Genomic DNA, 12,197 nt, shown 5'->3' with positions numbered 1-12,197 from the left:
TGTAGACACCAATTCAGGCTTGAGGAGGACTGTGAGGAATACGATGAACAAGGCAAGGATGGTGAATAAAATCTGCCCAAGATGTCCCCGGACTTGCACCCAGCTGATGGCCACAGCTATTTTGGAGTAGAGATGAGAAAGGTGCAAGGATTTGCCCATGTGTAGGACCTTGCAGAAGCGTGTCTTAAATTGCACAGATAGAAGGGGTGCTCTGAGGTCTCCCATGCATTCCTCAAAGGGAGAAACCCATTGCTGGTGCAAGGACAAAAGGCTGTGGGGGAAGGAAGGGAGGGCTCCTACTTCAATGACCTGGTGCTGTCCCTCATTTCACCCCAATGTGTCTCTCTAATGCCAAGGTAAATAACCAGAGCTTTGGCAAAGAGATAATTCTGATGTCCCTGCAGGAGAGTGTCAGGACAAAGACAGCATTGCTCCATGAGTTCAAAGAGGGGTAACGCTGCATAAGACTTATCCTTGACCTGACTCCTGCCTTCATCAAGCTGCAGTCCCAAACATCTTGATATCTTCCAATGAGAAATGGACTCTGGGGAGGCATATTTTTCCTTCCCACCTTAATATCCCCTAGCTTCGGAAACTTTTCCAAACACACATATCTGCAGCTGTTGTGATACCCCATAAATGCTATGGCCATCCACACCTTCCTAGGTCCTTCTGCATCTTCACATACCTCCACTGCCTGGCTCTCCAGCTGTTGGTTTATGTGTTGTGAGACCTGGTTTGGGGCCTTCCACTAAATTACTACAGAATGTGTGAACAGGGAAAATTATTGCAGAATGTGTAAAGAGGGCAAATTACTGCAGAATGTGTGAACAGGGCTCTCCACAGGCATCTCATCTGCTGAAAGACAGCTGAAAGATAAGTAGAGATGAAGGTGAAGACTGAAGCAATAACATGACTTTCAGGTAGGAGGGGCGGAATCTTTATTGGCATTTGTTTTTAACTCATTATTAAAGATACTGTAGATCCAGTAAGAAACATAAACTACATTCAGGCAGGGTATATTGAGCATAAATACATCTACAGCTCTCAGAGGGTCTTCATAACTACATGCAATACTAGCAGCAAACCTCAAGCAATTACACTATAGTTTTTCTGTTGATACAGTTTTCTAGTGTGCGCGCTTCACTATCCATAAATCAGCCAAGCAATTTGTCCAGAATCCCTTGAGAATTCTTCTGCAGAGCTAGAAAATTTGCATTTGCTGGTTCTAGGCCATATCTTGCTCAGCAGAACCACTACACAATAGTTTTAGGAGAAACACGAAAAAAAAAAAAAAAAGAAAAAAAGAAAAAAAAAAGAGCCTGATGGAATAAGTACATTTAATAGGAAAAAACTCCCAAGAGAAAACCTAAACCTATCTAAACAGAACAATGCCAGGAAAATATAAATATATTTTATAGCTTTTTAACAGCAGAGGTTATCACTCTTAGAGATGAGTCCTTGGCCTCTTCCTGTTGAAATTAAGACAGAAAAATACCACTGGCTTCAAAGAGATTAAGAATTATCCTGGGATTACTGAAGTCGTCAGTGATCAGAACTTTGCTTCTCTGCTCCCCTTTCCCACAGATTTACTATTTTTCTTATTAATAAATTCAAAGAATGTTGTTTATTTTTGAAGACAGCAGGGTGAAGAAAGAATCCCAAAACTGTATGCAGTAGGGCTGGCTAAAATCTTTTTGTTTAAATAGTTTTCAGATGGAAAATTTGGTTAACAACTAGCCAACATTTTTTTTCCCTAATAATTGTATTTTTCTGCATAAACATAAACACACTCTCAGAGGCTTATTTTTTTAGCAAGGAAATAGCAAATCTAAAGCTGGAGACCCCCTAGGCGAAATATGCATGTAGATATTGAAAGAAGGAAAATATACATAGTGATAGGACTTTATTTTCCTCTTTTTCCTCTCTCATGCCCTTACAAATGTTTACGTTGGTATTTAATAGAAACAGAACTTCACTCTCCCTCCTGTTCACTGTCACACTATGGGTTAAATGGATTAGTGGGACGTTAACAAAGAGATGATAGAAGAATTTCTTGCAGTTGCCAGAGATTTCTTGTGTGACTGGGATGAGACACTTCACTATTTTTATATGTTTTCTGCTAATATGCATTATCTTTTACTTCATTCTTACCCAAGTACTGGGAAGCACATGCATTTCAAAGGGGATTAGCACGCACCCACCATGCACATGAGCCAAATGGCACTTTCCAGACACAGGGAAAGAGCCAGGGAGTCCAGCATCTCCTCTGAATCAGTGATGCTGCCCACATGGCAGTGAGGTCCATGCAGCTTGACCAGATCTCTCCACCTGAGCTGATCAGTGCAGCTCCTGTCAGTTGATGACAGGCATTTTGGGGCATGATTCATCCCATCTGAATGCACATGTCTGGGATGGGATTCAACACCCTTATTTTAAAGACACCCAACTTTAAAGGAGCATCTCATTAAGCACATCTAGTATTATATTAGATCTTAAAGTCTCCTGCCCGGACTCCAGCTGCCACTGCAAAAAGTTTTGGCCTCCTGTAGGTCCTTAATCATATGTGTCACTTCCATTTGGATGTTGTAGATATGTTATGACAGCCTAAATGGCACTGAACCCCATTGTTTAGGCAGTTGAATTGTATTGCATATGTCTCCATTTGGGTATCACCTCAAAATGCTCTATACATACCTATATATATTTTTTTTCTGATTGCTCTCCCCTTGTATGTATTTATGGTGTTCCTCCCAGTTTGGAGGCCAGTCTTGACAACACTTTGGCCTTTCCAAAGTAAAAACCATTCAAGAAATTCTCTGCTATGAGGAAGTACAACGAGAGCAGAGGCAGCTCCCTGGCACGTTCCTAGGCTCTGCGTATCCTCTTTATGAAGCCTGGCATGTAATACTTGCTTTGAGGATTGTAGAACGAGGAATAAAATGACACAATCCTTCACATTATGTAAAAATCTCTGATTCATACTCTGTGATGAGACTACTTTTTTTTTCTTTTTTTTTCTTTTTTTTTAACATGGGAAAATACTGAAAAAGATAAAAGTTATGCAGAAGTCGTTCGACTTTAAACTCGCATCTGCAGAGACTAATCTACATTACATTCTTCCCTGGAATTATTCCAAAAAGGAATTCCAAAATTCCACAATTCCAAAATTGCCTGACTCAAATGTCTTTCACAGCACTTTATTTCTTTGCATGAATTTGTGAATGGGGAATGAACGCAGCACATAAGGTGCTTACCTAAGCCCTGTTGGGACAGCTGAAGTGTTGTATGAGACTTTTGACAGGCGTCTTTCAAAGAGCAACTTCTCTCACATCAAATACCAACTTTCATCACACTGTAGCCAAAAACTCGTATCATAAATACAGGTGCCGTAGAGTAGAATCTCAGGATCAAAAAACGTGAATGAGTTTTCCTCCCATTTTCACTCTTCACATCTTTATTCTCTAAGCAGCTTTTACAATACATGCCATGGTGTGTTAGTTCTTCATATGGTACCTTCCTTAACTTTGTAGAGTCTAGCTTGTCTCATTCTATAAAGATATCTGCCATAACCAGAAGAGTTTCAGCAAGCAGTTGTTGTACTTTTTAAGTATCTGCCTGAAAACCTGCCCTGGGTACTCTATTGAGAAGAGTTCAAAGAAGGTTTGAGAAAGGTCTTGGTGTTTTCAGTGAGCACCTTTTGGTGATACTATTAATTAAACTACCATATCTGCAGCTTTCTTTAGTTTTGCAAGAGAAAGAACAATAATTCCCAGGAGATTGTTAGAAGCCAGATGCTGAAAAGGAAAAAGCCTGGAGTAAGAAGTGGCCAAGTCCAAAAAATATTTATTTGACAGTGATGAAGTGGGCTCTGTGGGAAGTACTGCCTAAAGGCTGAATGCTGGCCCTTTGCAGAAAGGGATTTTTGTCCACTGGGAGATTTGTTTGAAGACAAGTGTCCTTGAGACTACTAAGAGATTGGGAATAAGAGAGTGGCATACTTTAGGATTTGCACTGCTTTATTACTGGTGCGTTTTTCATCCCTGAGCCCCACTTTTCCAGGAAAAAAAAAATCTTACGTTATTTGTATTGGTACTAATCTTATTAGTATCAGTATTGTTCAGTTAAAGGAACTGCAGATTATCCTTCTGTGGATCTCAGCTTTCCAGTATCTTGTCTTTCTGTTCACATCTTGCTTTGGAATGAAAAGCACAAACTGTTTTAGATATATGTATGTCTATAAAGCAAAACAAAATGTTCTTCCAGTTTAGATCTAGAATTGCAAAGATGACATATTTTAACACTTTGATCACATTTGACATTTGGAAGCAAATATTGATTCCAACCAAACTGCTAAATTTCAAAATTGTCATTTTAGTTTGCAAATAGCATTAAAATGGCATTTGCACATGAAATGTCAATTTGAAAGAAAATCTTTCAATTTGAATTGACATAGAGGAACAAAATATTTTGATTCAAAACTTCCCCTTGAGAAGGAGTGAAAAAATGTCTGTTGTTGTCAACAGATTGACAGATTGTAGACTTCCCTGATTTTTATGAAACTAGAGTTTCCTACAACAACAAATTATTGGGAAATGGTTAACCAAACCATTAGCACTTGGCATTGTGGTTGGAATCTAATCCCAAATGCAACCAAATGTGTTTAAGCTGCCACACACACCTACCTAAAATATTTTTTCCTCATCCTTATGACTGAGACGTTGATGAAGATGTTTCACTGCACTCACCATCACCTCCTCACTAACAGACCTCTGCCAAAAATGCACAGACGAAGCTGTGATGACCACAGCTCTGAGCTGGTGACTGATTTTCAACAAGGAATGACTATTAGGATTCCTCTGCCTACTCAGTTTCATCCCCCTATAAGAGTTAAGAGGCTATGAGCTATAGCTTATATTGCCTTAGACTGTAGGGGTTGGTGGAGTTGTAAGAGTGTGGAGTTGGCTCCTCTCTTGGGTGGAATTCAAAGTGTCAGGCCTGGTCTTACTAGTTTTTTGCTGTGGTCCTGTTAGGTTGCATCCTCTGCAATACCCATTCCAATGTCCTTTGTGCTCCCCATCTCCTTGAAGGTTGCTTTTTTCAGTGTCCTCCTTGTGTCCCTCAGAACAGACTTGAATTTCCTGGTCAGTGTGTCTTGCCAGTTGTGTCTGCAAAAGGGACAAGACAGAAGGTGTTAGGAGACCCTGCTCACTAAGGACCAGCCTTTCATTTTACATCAGACAACAGCAAAACCAGTAGAGGTTCTCAAAATCATTAAGAAGCATCAGACAAGGAGCATGTTGATACAGAGCTGCAGGGACATGATGATCCCAATAGGCCCTACAACTACTGAAGCTTTTGCATGGGTCAGTGGGGTATATATAGACTGTTTATCCAAGAATATTTACTTTACCAAATTACATTCACCAGACAAAAAAAAAAGGGTGAGGGGCTTATGAAGAACTTCCTTGAGTGTATGTCACTAGCCTGATAAAGTCTCCAGCTGCTTATAACAGAGCTTCCCTGTTAATCAGCTAATTCTCTAGTTTTCAGGCCTTTCACTGCTACCATTAGAATATCTGAAAGTTCAACTCTTCTGAGCTGAGTGAGTGGAAGGACTTGAAGTAGGTGACAACTTTCTATCTATCTGTCCTGTCCTATATAAAGCATTACTAAATCAAATTTATTGTGTACAAGAGAAGGAAAAGACATTCTGGCTGTAATGTAGTAAAAAAAAGAGGACAAATTCTAACCCATACCAATAACATTGTTGTGATTATATAGATATTAGTAAGAAGCAGTTGAGAAATTGCTGTATACAGGTTATATAGGTTATACATAACCCATACATATTATATGATTTTAAATTGATGCACCACCGCTGTGTACAAGGAACAAGGAATGACTTTAAAATAAGACATGTAGAAGTGAATAGTCATGAGAAGACTGTTGCAGGGCTCCCACAAGCATAAGAAAGGAGGCCTTGCAAGGAGAGGAGCAGGATGATTATAAAGGCACTTGGCTTATTCTCACAAATGACAAATTACTAATAGAAAAGTCTGCAGGAACTTGATGAAGCTGTTTTAATGACAACACAAGCATTAACTGTCTTTAGAGTACAGATAAAACCATAAAGCAACTAATAACACTGCAACCAGAACCAAATACGTAGGGTTGATTACTCTGATATCCTGCACTGTAGCACTATGTATATTATCACTCAAGGGAATTGTATTTTATTTGTTAAAATTGTTATTTTATTTGATTTGAGGTTTTGCAGAGGGTGCTTGGTTATCTAATCTACCCTTGAGGACTGGCTGTTAGATCTGGAGACAATACAGGAGGGAAGAGCCAGGACCTCCACACTCAGCACATGTCATCTTCACTCCCACTCTCAGCTGGAGACCAAGATCAAGGACAAGAGACAGAAAAGTGAGCTAAAGGCAAATCTCTGAAGCTTGAGAAATTACAAATGCATCAATCCTAAAAAGTAAGATTCAGGATTCATTGTAGGATACCCCGACCATTAACTGAACATTATCACAAACGACCAAATCCACTTATCAAACATGATCACGACCTTCTTGAAACCACTAAGAAATCAAAAGAAATACATTTATTTTGATCTTTTGGGGGGCCTTTCTGTTGGACAAAGAAGATATGCCTCCCAGTGTGATGCTGGGACATCACAGAGATAAAAGAGATTTTATACAGAGATAAAAGAGATAGGTGATGCAGAGGTAATGAGAAGTAGAAGAAAGGGAGAAGAGCGTGATGGAAAAAAAATAATAGAAGTGAATGATTCACTTAACAGAAGTGAATGATTGGGTTCTGCAATTCTGGTTTTATTCTTTGGAGAGATCATGCAGGCAAAATCACCTTAGATTATCCCTGGGTATTCCATTGCAATGGTATTGAATGAGAAGGGGTAAATTGTAATGACATTGGCTTTTTCTCTTTCATCTTTGAGGAGAGAGATTCATCCTGGCTGCCATAGGTTCATTGGGTTATGAGGTTCAGCTTGTGCAGCATCTCTGGGGGAACTGATGTTGATCACAACCTCCTCCTCTTGGGTCCATCTTCTCCCTTGGACCAACTAGAAAGCTTTGTTGCTTTGAGATGTCATGTTATCACCTACTGAAAGGGATTCTACAATATATATAGTAACAGAAGGTCAAGACTCAGTCACTTAGGATGTCCTTCTTAGGAATGTGACTCATTTCACAACAGTAAACCATGAAGTAGGCATATGGGAATACAAGGCTGTTAAAAGCATAGTTGTCCAGATCGAAAGCCTTATGCCTGCAAGACGGATTGAATTAGGACTGTTGAAAAGCTCTAGGTGTAAAGGCTGTGTTGATTTTTCTGCTGTTTCCCATGATTTCAGCCAAGTAAGATAATCTTCTCTACAGCTAGACTTCTTCATAGTGAATTGCTAAACAGCTTTGCTCCGGTGCAGAAGTTCATGTCTCCAGGTGATACATATGCTAAATGCTTTCGTATTAGTCGATGTGCAGTTTCCATCAACCAGTGCTAACCCCAGTGAGAACTCTTCCTTGCCTCTGGCGTTGGAAGCTTGTGCTCATAAGATGAAGATCAGCACAGTGATCTTCTGTGACTTGGAGCTACTATTTAACATATGGTAGTGCTTGTACAGGGCTCTCCACCATATACCCCATATATAAATCACTTCATATGAAACTTTTGTCCAGCTCTTAGAGCAGCGAAAGCCTCAGACAAAACTTTTCAAATCCCTTATGGGAGAGAAAATGGCCTAATAACACCTCCTGCCTCCTTAAAAGTCATGGCTAGGAAAGAGTAACACAGCTGAAAGTGCTCCACTGGGTTTTAACCTTGTGAGAAAATTGGATGGAGCCTCAGACTTTAATGAAATCTGTCACCTTGACAGACGATGATAACAGCCAGGCAATTAGGGCTTTTTTTCCAGTTCTTCGCCTTTTCTATCAAATGAAATTTAAACCATAGGCACTGAGTAAAAGCATTATAGCTGCCTTCAGAGGTAGAAAGAAAAGCAACCATAGAGCATCCTTATGATGCATCACATCCTCCATGTGCAGGTGCGGATGTGTGTGTGGAAATGCGAGCCTTGAGCTGGTAACTCATCAGGTATCTCCAGGGCCTGAAGCTGGAGGAGAAGTTCAGCTGTCCAGCGCTGCTTCAGACACTAAAGTGTGCTCTGAAGAGAAGCTCCATCAAAACATGATCCATGTTTTGGATCAAAATGAGCCAACGACCTCCACTTTCCCTGTCCAGTTCATATTATTATGCGCCACATTTTGACTTCCAGCTAGATCATCCTAAATCCACACGTTTTCTCTTTATCAGTAGGTACCATACTGATGAATAACAGAGCTGCATCCTGTTGCATGCCATGAGATATGGAATTATGTGAGGCAGGAAATATGCATTAAAGGATAGCAGCAATAGGCAACTTGGATTTTTCCAGGCTTGAATTCCAGATATATCTCTGTGTTTACCATGGACTGGACTCCCGGCACAGTATACATTGACACTGCAGGTAAACATAATAATACCAGAAGTGAGCATGGCTATAGGTCATAAATTTGTCTGCAGAGAAATCTCCCAGCAAGGTTACTACTATGAGAAACTTTATATATATATATATTTTTAAAAGCGCGTAAGAAAGAGACATGTGGCACTAAAACCAGCAAAGGGCAGACAAAGAACACATAAGCAGACACTAAACAGCAGAGCTACAATGGGACTGTCCCACAGCTACTACCTCAGATCTAGGCCTTTTTTGGAAGGAGTTTTTCAGCTTTCCTCCTTTTGAACTCTGCAATTTCTTCTGCGGGTAACCCATGAGCTCTACACCTGTAGTGAACATGTAGGCCATTAGAGAAAGAACCAGTTCAGTGTCATCTACAGTAAAGAACAGACAGTCACGGAGACCAAGTGACATGTGAGTGAACTCTGGTGCTAAAACAGGAAACAAATTCTGGGCCTGGCTCTGATTTTATTTACACCCATTTTATTCCATTTCATCTCCACTATTGCAGAGGATGAAGTTAGCTAATTTAATTTTAATTGTCTCAAAGTTAGGTGCCTCCTCTGAGACAGATATCCTTTGTAGTCTACAAAGGGAGGCATGTCCAGAGGGCTCTTGACACATCTCAGTTACTTATCCCAGGATGAGATTTTCCTTCCCTGAGGAACTAAAGCTAGATATGAGTTAGCTTTTGGTGAGTCCAGTCTCTATCTCATTGACTATCCTACAGGAGTCACCCAATGGAGCTCAAGGAATTCATCTTTCTTTTCCTGAATGTGGTGTATTATGGTGATAGCACAGACTATTTTTTTTTCTTTTTCTTTTTCTTTTTTTTTCCTTTTTTTTCCTCTCTGTCCTCCTCTGTGCCTCTTTCTCCCCTCACATAAGCCCAATGCTGGAGCGATGTGTGCTCTATTCCAAGGCACAGGCTTCCTGGACAGCCCGTGATATCTCAGCTCCATGGTCTACTCCATCCTGACCAGGGGTCCCTTCACTGCCTGCTCATCCCAACGCTTTCTCTTCAACACATTCAAGATTGCATCTGTCTCGTGCATCTTTATTTTAAAAAGCTCCTTGCAGCTCTCATTTTATATAAAAAAGAGTTATTTATATCTCTTCCAAACTGTCACTGGCTGGCTAGGTTTCCTTTCTGAACACTGCATTTAATGTTTCTTAGTATAGGCAATATTTTTCTAATCTAATATTCTATTTTTCTATTCTAATATTCTCAGCTTCCTCAAAAAGATCATGTTTAAATATATCAACTGTAGCTATCACCTTCCAAGTCAGAGTGCCCTGTTCAAAGGGAGATGAATCATTAGCTTCTTTATTCTTTTTCCCCCACAAACGATCAGATTTCAGAGAATATTCTTCTTTCTCCTTCTCATGTAGCCAGGACCAGAAAACACTTATTTCTTCTTTGCACTGTTGTGTTAGGACTTCAGAAATCATTTGAAAATAAAGCATTGATTGCGAAAGAAAAAAACATCTGTCTTGACGCTGTGATCAAGACTATGAGCCAGAATGTGCTTTGATTTCTCCAAATAACTCTTCTTGCTTGTTATACAAAGTTCATTTGTGAAATGTTGTGATGATATTGTAGAATTTCAGCCATGCAAGGACAGCAAAAGTTTTCCAGTGTTGCTTGCTCTACAAACTCTTTATTTCTTAGTAAAAAAAAAATGTATCAACTGAGAAATTTTAAAAGGGGAAATGAGTAGAAATCCTTTGAAATATGCTCCAGGAAGGTATGTAAGCAGCAACAGTAGAGATTTTTCAGTGATTTTTTTCCCATCCTGCCTGGTGCCTCCACATAGACACAGTAACCATCTTGTTTCGTGATGGGTATAACAGGAAACCACATTGTCCTACTACGTGTCTTTTCCCTGGCTTGCCACAGGATACTTCTCATCTGCTGCTGGGACATGGCTTCTTTGAGCATCCTTCACTGCTTCTTGCCCAATTCATTTTAAAATAAGAATCTTGGTGCTTTCTCAAAGATTGGCCCTCATATACGGGAGGAAGGGATGGCTAGAAAAACATCTTCCTATCCTTGGCCGAATCCCCATTTTTAGTGATTTCTCACTTTATTCTGTACTGGTGGTGGTAGATTGGGTAGTTTCTGGACTAAACACTTATTACATGGTTTCTACAAGAGCAGTGATCTGGGCTTGATGATACCTGTCCAAAACTTTCTTATTTTCTTTCCTGGGCAGTGAACTTATGGTTAAAAGTCCTTCGGGAGGACTTTTAGTCCATATTTTTCTCTGCTTAATTTTACTCTCTATTTTTCTTCTTCCAGATGACTTTACATAGTTTATTTAAAATAGTAGTAAAAGACAGTATATACATCTAAATACCTCTGGAGATAGAGGGTTCCTGCTGCTGGAAAGCACTGTGTTCAGTAGTGTTTAAGCTAATTTTTTTCAGAACCTAGATCACAGATTTTAGAAAGCTAGGTCACTCATATCTCAAGCATTAAATGAGCATGACTCAGGCTCTTGCCTTTTTTTTTTTTTTTTTTGAATTTCATTGGCTGTTGACTATTTCCTGGTACTAGGTAATTTATCCATGATTATGCATCTGTAATTCATTCCATATTAGGCTTTTAGGTGCTTGGTTTGTATAACCACATATCTTTTCTGCTGTTTTGAACAAAAGGAGTTCCCCACCACTGCTGATAAATGGATGTTCATCCCAGAGCATTGAATGATGCCAGTTCTAGTAACCTGTCTTTATAAACTAATAACTTTGTGCCTTCTCAATGGCTGTTCTCCAGCCCCAAATTTGGTCCCCTGTTATATCTTGAGACAAACTTCAGTCTTCCTTCAAAGCTATCAGACTATAGCTCCAAATGTCTAGACTATAGGTAAGCTGTTGCTCAGCTGTCTTTGCAATCTTATCATCTTTTCTTATTTTCACAGAATCACTGAACAGATGAGGTTGGAAGGGACCTTTTGAGATCATCTGGTCCAACATCCCCTGCTTAAAAAGGTGCACATAGAGCAGGTTGCACAAGCCCCAGTCCAGATGGATTTTAAATATCAACAAGGATAGATACTCCACAACTGCTCTGTGCAACCTCTTCTAGTAGTCCATCACCCTCACAGTAAAAATGTTCTTCCTTAGGTTCTTTCCACATCTTCTCTAATGCCCAGGCCAATTCACCACTGCTTCTTGTGGTACAGTAAAAAAGGCTCTTGGGGAAAAGCCTTTTTCTTTGTTTTCTATGAGTACAGATGGAGCCACAATCCACAGGATCTTGAGATGCAGCAACATAAATCTTGACAAGCTACAAATAAGGACGATAAATAATTTCTATTATGAGAGAGACATCTGCCAGGGAAGGCATAGTATCTTTCCTTGGAGCAAGGAAAGGACTAAGAAGCCCATTGAACTCCCTGCTCTGTTTTCTGTAATACAGAGGTGGCCTAAAGCTCCCATGTAAAACAAGAGTATCAAGTACCATCCCACAGCAGGACCATTACAACTGCTCATCTGTAGATGTTCAGGCCACACTCCTTGTGAACTAAGACATGGACTCTGCTACTGATACTGAAACAAATGCCATTTTATCCCTTTTGGCAATCTGTTCGACGGATGGGAAACTGGGAAGCCAGATAGCTTAGTTGTTTTCTCTTAGGTGATACTTAGACCCTCATGGAGG

The 12,197-nt window shown here is 39.9% G+C and overlaps 1 protein-coding gene across 1 annotated transcript in view; it reads right to left on the bottom strand.

Moving 5' to 3' along the window:
- Positions 1-5,029: 5,029 nt before the first annotated feature.
- The window catches only part of GUCY2F (guanylate cyclase 2F, retinal), a 37,695-nt gene continuing 30,527 nt past the window's right edge, over positions 5,030-12,197 (bottom strand). The window contains exon 18 of the mRNA XM_010221726.2: positions 5,030-5,168. Within this exon, the coding sequence (XP_010220028.2) occupies positions 5,030-5,168 (139 nt within the window). The remainder of the gene's footprint in view (positions 5,169-12,197) is intronic.

Source organism: Tinamus guttatus, unplaced genomic scaffold (assembly GCF_059628265.1).
Source record: "Tinamus guttatus ecotype Peru unplaced genomic scaffold, ASM5962826v1 Tinamus_guttatus_pri_ptg000602l, whole genome shotgun sequence".
NCBI classification, from domain to species: domain Eukaryota; kingdom Metazoa; phylum Chordata; class Aves; order Tinamiformes; family Tinamidae; genus Tinamus; species Tinamus guttatus.
Note: the sequence above shows the minus strand (reverse complement) of the source record. Positions and strands in the feature narration are given on the sequence as shown.